The 20600-nt window shown below is 31.7% G+C and overlaps 1 protein-coding gene across 1 annotated transcript in view; it reads left to right on the top strand.

Moving 5' to 3' along the window:
* Nucleotides 1-20600, top strand: part of CFH (complement factor H) — a 90411-nt gene that overhangs the window by 23032 nt on the left and 46779 nt on the right. The window contains exons 2-7 of the mRNA XM_074222276.1: nucleotides 9032-9217; nucleotides 9564-9669; nucleotides 14345-14421; nucleotides 15477-15668; nucleotides 16488-16658; nucleotides 18007-18180. Of these exons, the coding sequence (XP_074078377.1) occupies nucleotides 9032-9217; nucleotides 9564-9669; nucleotides 14345-14421; nucleotides 15477-15668; nucleotides 16488-16658; nucleotides 18007-18180 (906 nt within the window). The remainder of the gene's footprint in view (nucleotides 1-9031; nucleotides 9218-9563; nucleotides 9670-14344; nucleotides 14422-15476; nucleotides 15669-16487; nucleotides 16659-18006; nucleotides 18181-20600) is intronic.

Genomic DNA, 20600 nt, shown 5'->3' on the forward strand with positions numbered 1-20600 from the left:
AAAGGCTTCTTCAGCATCTATTGAGACAATTATATGATTTCTGTGGATTTAACTATTGATATAGTCAATTATGTTGAGTGTTTTCCTAATATTCAACCATTCCTGCCTCCCTGGTATAAATCCTACCTGATCGTGGTGTATTATCCTAGTAATAACTTGATGTAATCTCTTTACTAAAATTTTATTTAAGACTTTTGCATTAAGGTTCCTTATGGATATTAGTCTATAATTTTCTTTGTTTTGGTTCTTTCTGGCTTAGATATGAGCACCACATTGGTGTCATAAAAGGAATTTGGCAGAACACCTTCTTCTCCTATTCTTTAAAATGGTTTGTGTAGAATAGGAATTAATTATTCCTTAAATATCTCCTTCCTTTTTTTTAACCAGATTAACCAAAATTTTATCTATTTTTATTGTTTCTTTTTCATAAAACCAACTCTGAGTTTTATTTATTATATCAATGGTTTCCTTGCTTCAGTTTTATTAATCTTTCCCTTGGTTTTCAGATTTCTAATTTGGTATTTAATTGGGGATCTTCAATTTGTTATTTTTCTGCCTTTTTTAGTTATATACCCAATCCATTGATCTTTTTTTTCTACATTTAGAGATATAAAATTTCCCCTCAAAACTACCTTGATTACATCCCATAAATTTTGGTGTGATATCTCATTGTTATCATTTTCTTGGATATAATTATTGATTATTTCTATGATGTTCTGTTAGAACTACTCATTATTTAAAATTGTTATCTAGTTTCTAATTAATTTTTCCTTTATCTTTCCATGATCATTTATGACATGTAATTTTTATTACATCATGATCTGAGAAGTATGCATTTATTATTTCTGCCTTTCTGCATTTTATTATAAGGTTTTCATGCCATACTGCATATTCAATTTTGGAATAGGTGCCATGAGAGAAAAAGGTATATTTTATCCCTCTATGGCACTATTCAGATCTCATGTTCCTTAATGGTTCATTGTTTTTAGTTAGAACATATTCAAAAATGTGTGGTGGCACTCCCAGTTTTCCACAACTTTTTATTTTACTAATTCACCCAAAGAGTCAAATTACTTCCTTTTATATTTTTAAATTGTCCCTACCAGTTCAATTTATGAGGACAGAATCAAAGTATACACTTCACCTTATCCAAAAGTCTTTTTGGTTGTAACCCTCGCATGAAAAACTACCTTTTAATCTTCTCCAAAGGTCTTTAGCATAACTATTTAAACCAGGCCAAAGATATAATATCTTCTCTAAGAATCAGCTATTTAATATTCATGATAATTTTGTTATATATATATTTGAAAGAATAAGAAAATTATTCACAGTAGATTTGCAATTTCATGTGTAATCATCTCTTTTTATTGTACTATTATGAAAATACTATTTTATTCCACAAATTAAAAGCTAAATTAAAAAATAACCCTTCTAAGTCTTAAGAAATTTGTTTTGTAATCTTTATTGATTCAGAAAGGTATACATGCAACATTTTTAAAGAGCTATTTTTCTAAAAATTCCTCAAATCCTTTTAATTTCACTTTTACTTTTTCTACTTGTATAATTCCTCTGTATTTATATCCTGATCATATCCAAGACTGTCTACAGAATTAATCTTTTTTCTAGATAATTTTCCTTTAAACTTTAAGGCAGATTTTTATTACACAAAACTAATTAATCTCAGTTATTTATACTTTTGGGTTCTTAAAGGCATATAAATACAATTCATTCCAATTTCTTTGAGAGTTTTTGGGAAATTAGAGATTTTGTAAATAAGTCAATTAAACTCAAATATACCTTACTGAGTAGAACTGCAAATTTTAAAGTTCTTCCTCTCGTTGTAGAGTGATAAAGATTTCAGTAAACAGGATTACCTTAGAGATGAAGTAATCTCTACTCTTCTCAAATTATCTACCTTTATGCTAGAAAAGCATTCATCATGAAGGAGTTCACTTGGTCTTAATCACGCGGATCTGCTGAAGTCCAATTATGGTTTCTCAATATATAGTCTATTGTTTAAAAGCAACTTTTATTTTGAAACTAGTACTTTAAATTTGTAAAGAAGCTTGTAAACAGTTTTTTTTTTCATTGTGGATGATCTTTGTCCTAATTTTCTTCTTCTTTTAAAAAGTTGGTGATATTTCCCATACTGTAGTTTATGAAGTTATTTATTCAATTGAGTAGTTGAGTTTTAAGTGTGTTTTTCCAACAAAAGGAGTCAATTTTGCAATGACTTTAAACAAACAGAAATTCTTATGATAGAAATTTACTTGTAGATTTAACAAAATCAAAGATGGAAGCATAATCATTAATGTAAAAATTTAAAACCTCAATTTTCATAAGGGCCATTTCAAATTTCAGGGCCCGGTGTTATTATTTTGTTTAAGCCTTAAACTTTAAATTAAAAACCATACCGCAGATTAAAAGGTGATAGTGAAATTACAACTGCTGCAGTACAATTTTAAAATTTGAATCATATTGGTTCTAGTTAAAACAATTAAATATAATGAAGTGAATATAATATCATAATATAAAAATAAAATTTGCCACATTGTGAAGTGCTCAACAATAACTTACATTACAAGATCCTTTGATTTGGATCATGATAATTTCTTGATTGAAAGTATCTGCTTTTGGGATGGCTAGGTGGCACAGTGGATAGAACGCCGGCCCTGGAGTCAGGAGTACCTGAGTTCTGAGACACTTTCTAATTACCTAGCTGTGTGACTTTGGGCAAGCCACTTAACCCCATTGCCTTGCAAAAACCTAAAAAAAAAGTCTCTGCATTCATTAAAACTTCATATATTGATTATAGATAACAGGAGTTACACTAAGATGATATCTGATGGGGACTGTAATTTTCTGAATGATTCAAGGTATGACTTTTTCTCATTTTCCTTTCAAATGTCTCAAAAGCTACTAAATTTATTTCTACTATTTTCTTAACATAACATTTACAGGAAAAACATTAAATTTTATTCACTTTTTGGTAGCTTCCTGGTTTTAAAACAAAACATGTTTTTTTTTCTCTTTGAGAGCACTGGAATTTATCTTCAATTTGGGAATCCCAACAGTTTTCTTACCCATTAAAACTGAAAGGTTGATTGTCTAGAAGTAAGCAACAGAAGGGTAAATAAAACAAATCTCAATTTTCTTTAACTTTATTCCTTTGGAAGCTAAAGGTGGTCTAAAAAATTTACTGTTCTATCTTTTAAAAAATAAAATTTCCATCCTATAGTAAACTCGTTATTGTTATTTCCTTACTTCCTTAAGTTGTTAAATACATCTTTTAAAGAATGTGTAATCTACCCTAAAAATCAAAACCAATTCTACAAAATGACACTCAAAAACTTCGACCTAAAAGAATAATAAACCAAATCTACCTTGGAAGATTTTTTTTTTTTAGGTTTTTGAAAGTCAAAGGGGTTAAGTGGCTTACCCAAGGCCACACAGCTAAATAATTATTAAGTGTCTGAGACCAGATTTGAACTCAGGTACTCCTGACTCCAGGGCCGGCGCTCTATCCACTGTGCCACCTAGCCGTCCCTGGAAGATTTCTACTGAACAAAAAGTGGAAGTGATAGTATTAACCAGGGTTGATATTGCCAATTTAAAGATTGAGAGGCCTTTTTTAATGGTTAAAAAAAACTCAAACACAATTCATAATTTTAATTATGCTCAGGATTTATTATACAGAATTGTAAAGTATACAGATAGAGACAGACATAAGGGCTGGCTTAGCCTGGCCATGGTATAGGGTGCTCCAGGGGGCCTAGGCCAGGAGCATGTGGCCTAACTTTAGAAAGAAAAAGAGCCACCCTTACAAGGTTAATGTACTTGAAAAAAAGAGAAAAAGGGTGGTGTTTCTCTTCTGGATGACTTAAATGGACTTCTCTAGTGGGTTAGACAAGGGTGGTGGTCTGGCTCCAGCATTCTCCAATAAGCAAACTATATACTAGTCCTTCTTGTCCCATGGTACATGACTCTCAATTCCAACACATCATTTCCTGTTATGCCAGTACAAGCTAAACCCATCAATGGTCAAGGTCAAGTAGACTGGAGAACCTGAAGCTGATGGAAGGGGAACAAGCTAAGGCTGCTCCCATTTTGATTAATTCACATTTAACAATGTTTTTGAACAACAGAGTTTGAACAACAAATGATATTTTTCCTTCCACAAAATTTGTCTCTAATCATAACATCTCCTATGTCCATAACTCCCTGCAACAATAGTTCTTGCTGAATGTAGAGAATTGAGCAATTAGTGATCTCCATCTTGATTTCTCTAACAATACTCTTAAATAGCAAGCATTTCATTTTAAGTTCTGAGTTGTGGAATTATTTAAATGAACAAGAGTTTTACTCTTAACTTCTCTATTCATAACTTCTTTTTATCTTAACACTTCTTTGAATTTTATTCAATAGTTTTTGAACAGATTTCATGATTAATAAAACAGTTCTTAAAATTCAAATTTCAATATTAAAAGTGATGAAGAGAAACCAATTGAAGAAATTTTAAAATGAGGTTTGAAAATAGTTTTGGAAAATGTTTTAGGCTGGTCTAGTTTCAGATTCTATTGTGAAGTTCAGTTCTGAGCCACTTGTATTTAGCAGAAGCTAAAGGAAAGAAAGATTAGCAGCAGCAAACAGAAACAGCAACAATATCATCTCCTTGAAATTATAAATACTAAGGAAAGGTAAAGAAGCATGAGGGTTTATTTGTGGAAGAACACACCCCAAGAGGGGATAATGAGCAACTCAGCTGAGTAGAAGGTGAGCTTTTAAATCGGCAAGAAGAGAAGGTAATTAGGTATGCATTGAGTGGGGCAGTAACCCTGGGAGCAGAGATGAGGAAATGAGGGATATTTAGATGGGTGGTGTGGTAGCTTAAAGATAATGCTTTCAGACTAGGGCAGGGATCCATTGTTTTGTTGATGGAGACCTATCTTGTACCTCAGGATTTACCAAGTCCTTGAGAGAGAGGGACATTTTACTAAAGGATTCATTGATCTCATCTCTACTTTAAAGTTCATTGACTTCATCTGGATGGCTTGTACATTGGAATGGGGTTCACTACTAATGTAAGACCATCTCAGAGGTTAGCTATTTGACATAGTCAGTACAGAGAGAACAGATTAGTTATAGAACATATTTCTCTACTCAATATTTTCTAGCAATCTAAAGTCATACTCTTATGGTTCTTAATTGATCTGAGTTTTTGATTTCATCAAAATTTACAAAGTTTATTGATACACCAAAAACTCATCAAAATACCTTTAAAGCATTCAAATTATTAATTGTAAATTTTCAGTAAAGAATAACAAATTTAATCTCTGATTAGTTTTAGTATGTCTCTTCTCCAGCCATCTCCAACATGGCCAGTGTTTGAAATATATAGAAAAAAGAGAGACTTGTCTTTTCTAAAATCTTTTGAAAGTTTTACTTTTTTTGCAATCTTTTCCTCTTCACTGATCAGACCAAAGGAAAATTAGAGAATATATAATATATAGAGAGAGTTATATATATGTAGTTATAAAAGACTCATAAATACGTATTCAAGTGTGATTAAATTGGCTTTTATTAAGACAGTCTTAGTTAAAAGGCCACCTCATCTCTCTCTAAAAGAGAGAGAGGGACACTGAATGTAGGAAATGCTAGGTTTTATATGCACTTTGAAAGGCTAGTTCCTCCCCCTTCATGCCAATCATTGACTGGGGTCACTATCTAATTGATACATTCTCTCCCATATCTTTTCCCTGCCCAGCTCATTATATTAATGAGCAAGGGGAGGAAACAGTTATCTCCTTGTGCATGCAAAAAGGAAGACAAAGACCCTAGGTTAACTCAGAATTAGGTGGAGCAGACCTGATTTAATCTCAGGTTTTGATCAGGTAGAGGCTAAATCTTTTGCCTTATTCTCACATACCTGCCCACAGGCACCAATATAGGTAAACCCCATTCTTTATAATGTAAACTAACAATCTCCCTTTACATTCTTGTGGGACCCAAACACCCCCATATTCCTCAAATATATGCCAGTTACATTTTCCTCTGGCAGCATTAGTTCATTTGTTTGAGTGGAATTGTTCAGCTCCTAGTCTTAATTTCTCTCATGAGAAAAGAAAGAAGAAAATGCAACCAATGAACTGTTCTGCTCTTTAGCCAGTTACTCTGAAAAGGTGGTACAAATTTTTCTTCAATTTTCACCCTCTTCTTAATGATTTTTTTCTTCTTCAAATATTTGCAGAAAAAATAACTATTGCACACAATCAATTTTATACCCACCCAGAAACAGGTAAACTTTAGTAAAAATCTTTCTCCCTACTTTCCATTAAAGAAATGAAATACAAGTTGCTGCTAGGTAAAAGAGTTTGATTAAAACTCTGTTCCTCCAAACATTTTGCTAAAGTATCTGCACAGGAAAGATATGACTAAAACTGAAACTTAGGGTGGCTTTGCATGGAAAAAGCCTTCCCTTACCACCTTAAAGCCCTACCATTATGAGAAAAAAAGAAAATTAAAACAATCCCAGAAAATTGGATGCTACCCTAAATCATTCCCCAAAATTTATCTAAATCATCCTCAACAAGACAGAGATGTACCTTTGTTAAGAGAAAATTTCACTTGAGGCTTGATGTTCAGTCTTGTGCTTCAGAACAGTGCTCTGAAAGGAGCTCTTCTGATAGGAAGTCTTGCAGTCTGGAGACTAGGCCCCATCTGGGCATCACCAATTGTGATTAAAAAAATCTATGATGAAGAGAAATTGAGACATAAAAGTTCTGAGCGTAATATATTAGCAAGCATAGCAATTACCCATTGTAAAGATCTGGCCCCTTGGTGACTAGAGAAGTACTAGAACAGGTAGAGCAATATTTTATACAGTTCATAAAGGTGTGAGGTAGACTGACTATTTAACCTGATTTCTAGGAGGAGATTTCTAGGCCTATGACAAGGAAAACACAGAATTAATCATTATTCTCCTGAAAGTCTGGTGTTAAGCAACCTATAACTGATGACTGAGATTTATCCTCTTACTCTTCTTTTTGGAATAATAGTCTTAACAGCAGCTAAGAAAAAAGGGAAATTATACTTTTATTAAGTAGTGAGACCTTCAAACTATTCTTTGAATTATCCCAATTCATAAATAATGATTCCAGTGATTGGAAACACTTCTCAAACAATAATAATTAAATAATACTGGTTTTCCTACTAAGCACTGGATTATCTTACTCATCAACTTTGGCTTGCTTGTGTACATTTTCATGCATTTTCAGATTGAATGGAGAAGTTTTTTTTGTTTTTGTCTTTTTTTTCAGGTTTCTTTATTTTTGGTGTTTCAGGGTTCTTTTTGGATATATTCAGGGATTTATGTAGAATTCCTCTTCTCTGCAATCTTTCATAACACTTGTTTAGCCATAACTGCAAAACTATATTATAACTTGAATTATCCTCAACCATGTCTCTTGGATTTATGACATAAACCATTATTCCATTTTTTGTAATATTGTACAAATTGGACTTACATTTCAAATAAGCATTCTATTTGGATGCAATTTCTTTGCCACTTGAGGCAAGGAATTTACTGCCAAGATTTCTTTCTGGGCTCTTTTAGTGGCCATGTTTAATAGTTTAACTTTTTATATAATTTTAATCAATTTAATGCAATTTCTATTGTCTATTCCCATTTTTCCATTTTCAATTACTTTTTAAATATTTCAGGTTTGTTGTTTCAATGAGCATCATATTTTCTCTCACTATTACTTGTTTTATCAATTTTGCATTAATTTGAATCTTTTCTCTCACAGATAAGTAATCTGACTAAAGAGAATTGATTTCTGGATAACTACCATATTGATATAAAGTTTTTTATTGTCTATTAAAATATAATGTTTCATTTTTGTTTGTTAATTAGTGTTTACTGCATTATTTTCAGATAAAGTATTCTTAGCATAAAGACAAGAAGTAGCTATGCTTTCTACAAGTCATTGACTCTCTAATTCTTTCTTCCTGAGCTGTTTTCTCAAATAAATATCATCTTTATATTTTTCCAGTCTTTTTTCTTAGAGTCCCAATATGTCAAGATGTATGTTGATTTAATTTGGAGAATCTTATTAAATTTTTAGAAATTCTTTATCTCTTTATCCTCTGTAATCAATACTGTTGCTTAAACTGTAATTACTGCCATGGTTGTCCATCAGTTATCTTAATGTAGACATCTTAGAGGCAGCAAGGTGGTACAATGGAAATAGTGCTAGATCTAGACTCCGAAAGAGTTGAGTGCAAAACTGGCCTCAACACTACATGTTTTGACCCTGGGCAAATCAGTTACTCTCAATTTATCTCACTTTTCTTTTCTGTAAAAGGAGGATAATTATTAGCAATTTGCTTACCTTATCATTTGAATTAATTTGACAGGCATGATGGTACACAATCTAATTACATATCAACTATAGTATGTATTCAAATAATATTTTTACATAATCATTTATGTAAGACTTCAAATACTGTGGAGCATTCTGCATATGTGTATAAAAGTTTTACTGTTATTTAATTGTATAATTGTTCTTATAAAAAGAAGAATATAAGTGTTTAGCATTCTAGACTTTAAATAAAGGATATCTAAGCTCAAACTCTTTCAGATACTTACTTTGTGACCATGAGCAAGTTACTTAACCTCCATGTATCCTCAGTTTCCTCATTTATAAAATGAAAATAATATAGCATTTTCCTATTGTGAAGATCAATTGAGTTGCAAATGTTAAAAATATTTACATATTTTAGCTCTCATCCTCACTATCATGTTGGAAGAAGCTCTAACTAATGACTGTGTGAGTTAATGTAAGGATCACCTGGGTCCTTATTTGGCTACTGTTGTTTGAACCTGGACAATTCACTATATCTTTATGTGTCTCAATTTTCTTATATTTAAATACATTGGAGGAAGCTCTTTGATCTCTTCCAGTTTAAAAATACTAATTTCTTTGATTTTTGGTTAACAAATTTGACATTTCTCTCTCCTTCCCTGCCACAGACTGTAATGAATCTCCTCCAAGAAAACCTACTGAAATTCTGCAAGGGAAATGGTCTGAGTCAGTATATCCAGAAGGTACTCGTGCTAGTTACAAATGTCGACCTGGATATAGAACACTTGGCAGTATAGTCATGGAATGTAAGAATGGAAAATGGGAGTCTCTTTACCCAACTAGAATATGCATGAGTAAGTACCTTTTGCTTTTGTGCAATTTTTTTAACTAATATGCATAGTGCAAATTCTATGCAACAGTTGAAAAATATGAACACTAAATTTTTAAGTTGCTATCCTAAAAAAGAACAATTTCAATAAATTGTTGCAAAAAAAAGCTTAGAATAATTACCATAAGACACTTTGTATCTGACAATAGAGAAATTCAAAGGATATTTTCTCTCTGTAAAGACTGATTTCTAGTAAATCTACCATAAAACAGAAGTCTGTATAATTGTCCATCTCACTGAATAATAGTATTAAACAAGATATTTTCATTTTTACCACGTCATCATTTGATATTTTACCTTTTTTATTTTAGGAAAGCCCTGTGGTCATCCTGGAGATATTCAGTTTGGAACTTTTGAACTTTTGGAAGACACTGAGTTTCTATTTGGATCACGGGTTGTATATAAATGTAATGAAGGGTAAGTGTACAGAATTTTAAAATACTGGTACCAATGTTATGAGAGTGAATAGAGAATCATTGTTTATTTCTAACATGAGATTGTTTATATAAGGCTTTTAAAAAATATTTGTAGAAGAAAATTAGCAAAAAAAATTATGCTGAAATGTAAATGATTATAGGTAAAACACCTGATGTTCTAGCTATGCTAGAATTTATTACCTGAGTGCCTTCAATTAGGAAGTTGAGTCTAATTTTGGTGTGAACCCATGATCTCTTTGGTTTAGATGTAACTGTATTTTCAAGGGTAGACAAAGTCCTGGAGAGGGCAGATAGATCTTCATTCTGTATCATATAATCTTAGAGAGTTACTTGTGGCACTCAGGATTTTAAGAACTTTCTTGGAGAGACAAAAATATTCTATGTTGAAATCAAGGACTTGAACTCAGATCTTCCTGACTCTTAAGATGACCCTCTACCCTATCATAATGCTTCCCTACAAAATGGAGTGGGATAGCAAAAGTAGTTCTAATCTGAAACTATTCAATAATTAATTGACCACTTATTAAATTAGATCCCACTCAAATATCCTTGCTTCATACTAATATCTATCCTCTTCCCATCTCTCTGTGAGTCAAGCAAGCTATCTTAGGAATTTGACAAGAAATTATACCAAAAATCAGGGCAGCTAGGTGGCACAGTGAATAGAGCACCGGCCTGGAGTCAGGAGTACCTGGGTTCAAATTTGACCTCAGACACTTGATAATTACCTAGCCGTGTGGCTTTGGACAAGCCACTTAACCCCATTGCCTTGAAAAATCTAAAAAAAAATTATACCAAAAATCAATATTCATAAATCTTTGATTATTAGAATTAACTAAATTTTAAAATGTGGATTTAACAGTTACTTTAATTATTATTAATTTCTTTTTTAAGATTAAGTTGCAAAGAAACATTTAGTTTTTTCCCTAAGATACCATCCTCATTTTTAGTAGATTCACTTTAATTGGCAATTTTTGATACTAATTATCTTTTTATAAAGATCTAATTAATTCATTTTTTCTAGTTTTGTCTTAATAAATCAATTTTTTGCTGTATATTTTTTGATCACCGAATTTTTCTCCAGTAATTTCTCTTTTCTTCCCACAGTTACTCCATGGAACAAATAACATTTCTAAAATTAAAAAATAAAAATAAAAATTTGATCAATATACATTTGAAAATGAAAGTATATACAATATTTCTTGACTTCCCTCCTATCACTGCAAAGGCTAGAATTGGGTTTTTTTTGTCCCTTTGTTGTCATATTTGTCCCTTGTAATCTTTGAATATTCATATTTTGGGGTTTTTTTTGTGTGGTTCTTTATATTTACATTGTTGTACTCATAGTAAATAGTTTTTTATGGAACCTGCATCATCTCATATAGATTGTGTCATGTTTCTTTACATCGATCATTTCTTTCAGCAAAATATTCCATTATTTTCATATTTTCATTATATTCAAATTTTGTTTAGGTGTTCCTTAAATGGTATTGTTTTAAATTCTTTCCTATTGCAAAAAGTTCTGCTATGAATATTTTGATGATTTTCATCGCATCAATAGCCTCCTTGTAATACAAGCATAATTGTGGAAGATTTGGGTTCAATATATATATTTCACTTTATTTTCTTAATTCCATATTACTTTTCAAAATATTTGAAATTGTTCACAGCTGTAGCAACAATGTACTCATAACTAGTATATTTATCTCTCCAATAACTTTCAACATTGGCTATTCCTAATTTCTGTCACGTTTGTCATTTTGCAGATTGCAAGTCTAAAGTTCAGATTTCTTTTAATCTGAAATTCATTTAGTATTAGTGGATTGCATCATTTTTCATAATTTTGTAAAAGGATTGCATTTTTTTCTTATATTCATATCCCTTGGCAACATCTTTTATGAAAATGTTTTTGGGTTTTTTTTGTTTGTTTGCTTTATGTGAGAGTGGGGTGGGAGGTGTTTGTATTCTTTACTTCTTAAGTTCATAGTGTTTGTGCAAAAACTTTTCTGTCCCTTGTAATCAAAGTTTAATCTTCTGTAATTGCCCCATCCCTTGTTTGGCTAGGAATATATCACCTACATTTAGCTTTGAAAACTATATGATCTATTTTTTCTTTTTTTTTTCTGTTATGAACTTCAATATTAAAGTTATATACCTATTTATAATTTATTGCTTGTCATGGTTTTTGCTAGTTTGCTTTTGAGTTTTCTTAGCAATTTTTATGAAATAAGTAGTTCTTTGTTCAATAATTTTTTCAGTTTATTAAATATTGCATTATTGAGTTCCATTGTGTTTTGACTCTACTATGTCTAGTATGTTCCATTGATTTTCCTTTCAATTTTCCTAAACTAATACTAATGTGGTTTTGTTGATTGATGATAAATAACAGAGTTGAGACATAGAAGTGCTATTCTAAAAAAAAAACCTTCTTCATTTTATTTGTCAAAATGAATTCAATTACTATTTCATTAAGTTCTCTAAAGTGTTCCTTTGATAATTTGATTGACATAGCATTGAAACTATAAATTAACTTTGGCAGTACTGTCATTTTATTATCTTGACCTGGGCTAGCCATGAACTGAATATTCCTTCAGCTATTTAAAAAGTAACTTTATTTTTCTTTAAGGAACACTTTGTGGTTGAATCTATATTACCATTTTGTGTGTTCTGTGGACTGAACCTTTAATGTTTTACGCATTTTTAACAATTTTAATAGAATTTTCCCTTCTATTATTGCCTCTTAGATCTTGCTATCATCATATAGAAATGCTATTGACCTGAAACTATGGTGAAGCTATTAATCAGTATTTTTTGCTGATTTTTAGAATTGTCCAAGTAAATCATAATGTCATCAGCAATTAAAAAATATTTTTATCTCCTCATTTCTCATCTTTATGTTTTTATTTCTCTCCTTTACTTTATTGCTAATATTTGCAGAATTATGTAAAATAACAGTGAGGGTAATGAAAATTTTTGCTTTCCTGCTCTATTTATTGGCAAAGCTTCTAATATTTCTCTATTATATTTAATACTTGTTTTTGCATTTCTATAAATAGCTTTTTGTGAATTAGAAAAGATTTCTCTATGTTTATACTTTTGTAAGTTTTTTTATTTAACTTAAATTTGTACCTTGCCACAGACTTTTTCTGTGTTTGTTAAAGAACAGCATGAACTTTAATTTGCTTTTTGGGTGATTTTGGTTTTTTAATATGATTAATATAGTAATCACTTTCTTCTTGTTGAACAATGCTTACAAGTCTAGTATAATTCCAACTTAATAATAATGTATTACTTTGATGACTTACAGCAATCTGTTTGGCAAGAATGTATTTAAATTTGTTGAGTCTATATTCACTAATAATATTGGTCTGGTTCTATTTTATCCTTTCTTATTTATATATTAGAGCTATATTTCATTAAAGGAGTGGGGTAAGGTACATTTTTAGTTTTTGAGAATTTTTTTGTGTGTTCTTCGAAGATTTGATAGAATTATCCATGAATCTATCAGGATCAACATTTCCATTACAGCTAGTTTAATTTCTTTTTCTAAAATTGAATTATGTAAGATCTCTATTTTCCTGTTAGAGTAGCCATTTATATTTTGAAGGTATTCCTGTATTTCTTTTATACTATGAGTTTTCATAGCATATAATTTTGCATAGGAGTTTCTGATAATTTTTTTCTTAAATACCTACTGGGAAATTAAGACAGAAGTTAAATGATTTTGTCCTTAAGAAGTTTACAGGATCTGAAGAAAGTACAAAGAAATGGGCCCAAACTTTATTAGGAGAACAGGTTGAATTTCCTTTGGAAATTTTTCAGTTCTTCCATGACTTCCAGAAAGATCAACCTTTCTTTTTTGAAATCAATGTTTGTCTAGTACTGCTCTGTGATAGAATTAAAATTGTAATTCATCCAAAGGAAAATGAAGAGGAGCATAATGGAATGCTATTATCAACAAATAGGGTGATTGGCATAAAGAATTTCACAGAAAGTTGTATGAATAGAATAGGAGGTAGCCCAATTATTCAGCAAGAATGAACTAACAACTGATTAACAGCCTGCATACTTCACATGCATCACAATGTCAAGGGATCTGGCCTGAAAGGCCCCAAGCACACTGATTCTGATTCTACCCTAATTCTTCCACCCCACTCATTTTGCCTGGACACTATATGGATATTTATCAAGAACACAGACAATTGCTTAGAATGGTGTGGTATGAATTGAATTGTTTGCAAGATGTGCTGTTGAAGAAGTGCTCTAAGTTACATGGTACAGTATAAGTCCGGAGTCAGGAAGACCTGAGTTCAAATTTAATTTCAGGTATTTGCAAGCGAGGTGACCCTGTGCAAATCACTCAAGCTTATTCTACTTTAGAGCCCTAATCTGCAAAATAGAAATAATAATAATAACACTGACCTTCCAGACTTGTTGTGAGGATAAAGATATTTTTAAAGTACTTTGCAAACTTTTAAATATTATATAAATATATTATTATTATTATATCACTGAGCTGTGGAATTTTATCTTCACTAAAAAGGAGTTTGACAATAATGTAGATAATATTTAATTGTTATTTTTAAAAAGATGCTTCAGTAGTACCCTAACTACACATACACATGATCTTGCTTTCAATTGCTTTATATTTTCAGATATCAACTGGTAAGCCCAATTAATTTTCGTGTATGTGAAGCAGATGGATGGAGCAATGATGTTCCTTTCTGTGAAGGTACATTTGTATAAGCACATCTTTGGGTTTGTTTGTTTTTTGGCAAGGCAATGGGGTTAAGTGGCTTGCCCAAGGCTACACAGCTAGGTAATTATAAAGTGTCTGAGGCCGGATTTGAACTCAGGTACTCCTGACTCCAGGGTTGGTGCTCCAACCACTGCGCCACCTAGCCCCCCTATGGAAAAGCATATTTTAAATTGAATTCAATGAGTATTTTTAATAAATAGTTTTCTTGTGCTTAAAACTCCTATAAATAAATAAACTTTTTGCTATATATTTCATTAAAATAAAATTCACTATTACTTGAGCTTATAGCCAATAATAAATAAGTGATTAATCCTTAGATAACTAGTATTTCAGTCACTTTAAATCACTTAAAAGAACTGGCAACCAGAGTAAAACCATTATCCTTGGTCATTTAGGAACACTGAAAATTAGCATATATCACAGTTTTAAACCTGAAAGACACCTTAGAGGACACTTAGACCCACCACTTCATTTTGCAGATGAAGAAACTGTGGTCCATAAACATTAAGTAGCCTCCAAAGGTCACACAGAAAGAAATGAGAGGTAACATTTGATCTAAGTTCTTTTTGCTCAAAATCTTTCCATCAGCATCCAAGTTTAAAAATAGCAAGAAAATAATTTTATATTTTTAAATGAGGCTAAAGAATATGCTAAATAGCTATTTACTAAAAGATACTGTATTATTATAGATAACTGTGATATTTTCTCTAAATTATAATTATATTATTAAGAGTAAACAATCAGTAACCATTTACTAAGAGACTGCAAGTAACATCATTTTTTCCCCTTTATGTCTTTCACCAATTCTTCAAGGCTATATTTGTTTTATAAAGATTACAAAAATAACATGTATCCTTATTTTTTTTCTAATCATCATTGATTGCTTTCATTCCAATCATAAAATCTTTAGTTGAAATGTTCAAATAATTATTTTAATAAACCAATTTTTGGTAGAATTAAATTTTCTTTTTATAATAGATATTACAAATTATGTAAGTACATCTATAAGTGTATGTTTATGTTTTTAGTGGTTAAGTGTTCACCAGTGACAGAACCAGAAAATGGAAGAATTGTCGTAAGTTCACTTGATCCAGACCAGGAATTTACTTTTGGCCAAGTGGTACAGTTTGAATGTAACCCAGGCTTTAAGTTGAAGGGCTCCAGGGAAATACACTGCTCAACAGGTGGTGATTGGAATGAACAAGAACCTCAATGTGTGGGTAAGAAAGGTTTACTTATTTGACTTCTTTTGCATCTTTTCCTTATCATGTAATTTAGGATTTCCTTGAATTAAGTGTATAAGATACAGAGAACACTAAAAATATGTATTTGTCAAGACAGTAAGACTTTGGTCCTAGATATCAATAATTTTTCTACCATTCATTAACAGCTACAATAGGAAACAATTTATCAGAAGATCACTCTTACTTTTGAATGACAATCCGGACATTCTTTTTCTGCCCAATGATATTGTAATCAATTTAATGTCAGCTTTTTTTTTGGCATTTCAAATTTTCTTTATCCCTCTGGGAATTTTTCAATGTCTGTCTGTCTGTCTGTCTGTCTCTCTCTCTCTCTCTCTCTTTTTCCCTCTTCATCAATCTCTTTAATTTCTCTGTCTCCCTCTTTCATTTCCTCCCTATTCCTTTTCCTCTTTCCTTTAAAAAGATTTTGCTACAAGCAAAAAATGTTTCACTACTTTTAAATTTTATATTGCTTTTAGTGGTAATACCGGCAATACATGTTTTAATCTAATTTATTTAAAAATGCAGACAATATGCACATTTAAATATTATTGTCTACTATTTGTTTCAAGATGACAAACTGGTTTAAGGTGAACATTTATCCTTAATAATCATTGTCAACTTGTTTTAATTCAATTTGTTCAGCTAAAATACTATTTTTTCTTTCCAATATGTATCATTGTATCATGTTTCATGTATAATGTATAATATCATGTATCATATGTATCATGTTTCATTTAACAATATTTTTGTATTCATTTGAAAATATTTTGATAATTTATCCATTTTATTTAGAAATTTCCTGTGAAGCACCAAAAATTGAAAATGGGAAACTGGTAGCTGCAAAGTCAATTTACAAGGAAAATGAACGGCTACAATATACATGTAACCCAGGTTTTGCATACAGCCAGAGAGGAGATGCTGTTTGCACTAAATATGGTTGGAATCCAGATATGTCATGCAAAGGTCATATTTTGCTGTTGTTTTATTATATGAAATCACATTTATTTAATCAAATAATTTCATGTTTAGTTGTTTTTTTAGAGAATTCTTTCCTCCTCCTATCAGAATGGTATCTTGATATGTTTGAAACTAGTAAGATGGTCTCTATCAGTAATAAATCACTGAAATGGAAAGGACTTTAGAGATAATCTATTCTTATTTTTTCATTAAGGAAACTTGGAGCTAGAGAGGTTAAAGAACTTTGCTAAAGTCACCCAGTTCTTTAATGACAGAAATAGAACTCAAGACTCTTGGTTCTTTTATTTTCCCTCACTCTGTGACATCTAATAAAATTCTATATCAAGGTCTAAGAAAAAATACAAGTATAAGATGGATAAGATTTTGAGGGAAGCATGTTATCTGAAAAAAAAGACAGGCACGTTTAATTAACCACAAGCTAAATTTAAACCTACTAAGTAATGTGGTTTCAGAAAAATGATTATAATATGACAAATATTGTACTACTCAGGTCAAGGTATTTATAGGGGTCTTCACTGGAAAGACTGAATTACCAATATTTTGATTATCTTTGATTTGTACATTTTAAAAGACCTAGTGATAAATGGACCATCCAAAGAAGGACAGAATGTTGAAGTCAAATTATGTCATAAAAGGTACAGAAGAAAGATCTGAATATCTTAAGCTTGTAGAAGAGAGGACCAAAATATGATATGACAGCTGTCCCCTAATATTTGAATGATTCTCACATAAAAGAAAGAAAAGATTTATTCTATGTTACTCTAGCAGAAAAAAAATTGACTAGTAGGTAAGAGATAAAGAAGATAAACAGCTAAGCATTCATAGCATACATGGAGAACAATGGAAGGGAGCACCATAAAAGTACAGCCAGTATAAGTTTGGAATATGGGGTCATCTTATACCATGTGAGAATACTTCTAAATTCTCCAGCACTCTCATGTCTAAACAGAATATAACATGATCAGATGAGATATTGAAAGAGATGCAAATAGAGAAATTCTATCATTAATATAACTTAAATTAAATTTCCATTCTTCTGAAATTTAAAAAAAATCACCACCAGTAAGCTAAAAACATCCATTTTTCTTGTTTTGAAAAAATTGATATTCTTTATTCTGATTCTGAAGTCCTGAAATATCAATTAATTTTCTCTATTCAAATGATATGGAAATTAGTAATCTATGTTTAATATTCTGATTTTTAGAACTCATTTGACTTTTTAGAATATAGCATGATTTAATCATTGTTTATTTTAGTGTTGAGTAGATTTCATAATTTTAATGAAATAGTAGCTCCTGTACCTTGATTGAGCTAATCACATATTTTCTTTTAGAAGTCACATGTGATCCCCCATATCTGGCTAATGGGAAGATACACCCTCAGATAAATAAATATAGAGGAGATGATGAAATCTCATTCAACTGCAAAGCAGGTTATTACCCACCAATTACTGGAAACAAGGCAAGATGTACTTCTGAAGGCTGGTCACCTCCTCCAAGATGTAACTGTAAGTTAAATTCATAAATTCCCCTGCTTTGATGACTATGAAATACTTTTATTTCATCTAAAAATTCTAGAAGTCAGCTTACCAGATTTTATTAATTTTGTAATATGAATCCTATATAATAGGTATCACTCCATTAGAATATTCTAGCTCTATCAAAATAGAATAAAAGGGAAATTTCTCTGAAAATTAAATGTTTCTAATTATTCCCATCTAAAAGTCCAAAATATTTTCCCTGGAAAAATAAATACCTAATCCACTGAAAAAACTTTTGAAGGATGCTAGACTAGTTTGCATGTTGGTTATTTTGATCTGATTTTCTATAGCGTTTTTTTGGAACATTCATAAGTCCACATTCTCACAAACCATAGAGATGGTATGATATAGTCAAGAATATCCTGATTCCCAAATAACAGATACTTAGTTTAGCTCCATTTTTTATTCTTTTGCTTATATTTTAAATGCCTAAGAACATCCCTCCAATATTTACCATTTATCAGGAGGTAGTCTAGTCTGAAAATTGTTGATGTTTGAGGCATAAGGATTCTACAAAATAATTTTTTGATCTCTCTATATGTATTTTGCTGTTTATTGTGTGGAAGATATCATGTACTAGTTAATACAAAAATATAGGTGATAGGGATACAAAGTCAAAAAATGAAAAAAAAATCTTTCCTCAAGGAGGTTTTAACCTATTAGGGGAAATCTACAAATAGAGGTAAATGCAAAAGGTCAAAGGTAATTTTGTATAGGGAAAGTGCTGGCAGATGGAATGATTAGTTATGGTTTAATGAAAGTGGCACTTCAATTTAATCATGAATAAAACATGGAGGGAACATCAAAAACTGCTTCTACTACCAGGAGCCAGTGCTCCCAGGGACCCAGGTGCCCTGTGAACTGTTCCCAGAAGTCTGGAGCTCTTTCTCACAGTGATCTTGACTGCTCTGCCACCCCGTCCAACTCTGTGGAACAGAGCCTTCCCATGGTCTTTCAATTTACCTTGAGCTAGAGGATTATCTCAGTGGATCTTTCTGTCTCTCAAAAATTTAGAGTCTTAATTTTAATATTTTGGAAATATTTTGGAGAGAGCTCCTGAGAAAGTCAGTTCTGTTGCCACCCCAGTGATTCTATATTTAATAAAAGAAGAAACCAAGAAACCAAGACCTGAAACTTTACTTGTTCTTTTGTTCATATTGCACTCAAGAATCTATAAATCCCTTGATATAGAAAATTTGCTTTAATTCAGATCACAACTGAATGACAAATCAGAAGCTACATGTTACATGTTAAGCCATTGTCTTATTCCAAAAGATGTGGAAATGCCTTCAACAATAAAGGTCTAATTAAAAACATTTGTGAATTGTTTTTTCTGACACAGCTATAATCATACAGGAGCATGGTGTAGATAGTTAACCATCATGGAAGGCTGACTAGGGCTTAAATTTTGCCTCTGAATTATACTGGCTAAGTGAACCTCAGCAAGTCATTTAATTTTTTTTTAGGTTTTTGCAAGGCAGTGAGGTTAAGTGGATTGCCCAAGGCCACACATCTAGATAATTATTAATTATCTGAGGCTGGATTTGAACTCAGGTACTCCTGACTCCAGGGCTGGTGCTCTATCCACTGTGCCACCTAGCCACCCCTAAACTCTACTTCTCAGAGGAAAACCCTTAAAACTATAAACTATTGAAAATATATTTAGTCAGCATTGAATTTCTTCTTTTCTTTAAATTTATATATTTTTTTGCAAGGCAAATGAGGTCAAGTGGCTTGCCCAAGGCCACACAGCTAGGTAATTATTAAGTGTCTGAGACCGGATTTGAACCCAGGTACTCCTGACTCGAGGGCCAGTGCTTTATCCACTGCACCACCTAGCCGCCCTAAATTTATATTTTTAATGTATTTACACATTACTAAAATAGTCTTGTTGTAAAAGTAAACATATTGCCCCTCCCCCTTACAAAAATAAAAACCCTCACGAGAAATAAAATGGAAGAATGAGAAAAAAAATGTGTTTCAGTCTATGTTCAATACCATCAGTTCTGTCTCTGGGGTGGATAGCATTCTTTATCATAAGCCCATCAGAGAAGTTACTTCCATATTTTTTCCCACAGTTGCTATTGCCAATTATAATTCCCTCCATCCATTTTTCCCCATTCCCATTTACTCTATTCTCTCTCTCTTTTCACTTCATAACTCCTTAAAAGTGTGTTGTGGGGCATCGGAGAGAGCACTGGCCTGGTGCCAGGAGAACCCAAGTCCAGATCTCACCTCAAACAACCAACAACCACTCAGTCATGTAGACCTGGGCAGGTTGCCCAACCCACCACCTTGCAAAAAACAACAAAAAAAAAGTATTGTATCTGATTAACCTTTTCCACCATCTGGCTTCTCCTCTATCACCTACACCCCACCTCCCCTCC

The sequence above is a fragment of the Macrotis lagotis genome, chromosome 2 (genome assembly GCF_037893015.1).
Source record: "Macrotis lagotis isolate mMagLag1 chromosome 2, bilby.v1.9.chrom.fasta, whole genome shotgun sequence".
Lineage (NCBI taxonomy): Eukaryota > Metazoa > Chordata > Mammalia > Peramelemorphia > Peramelidae > Macrotis > Macrotis lagotis.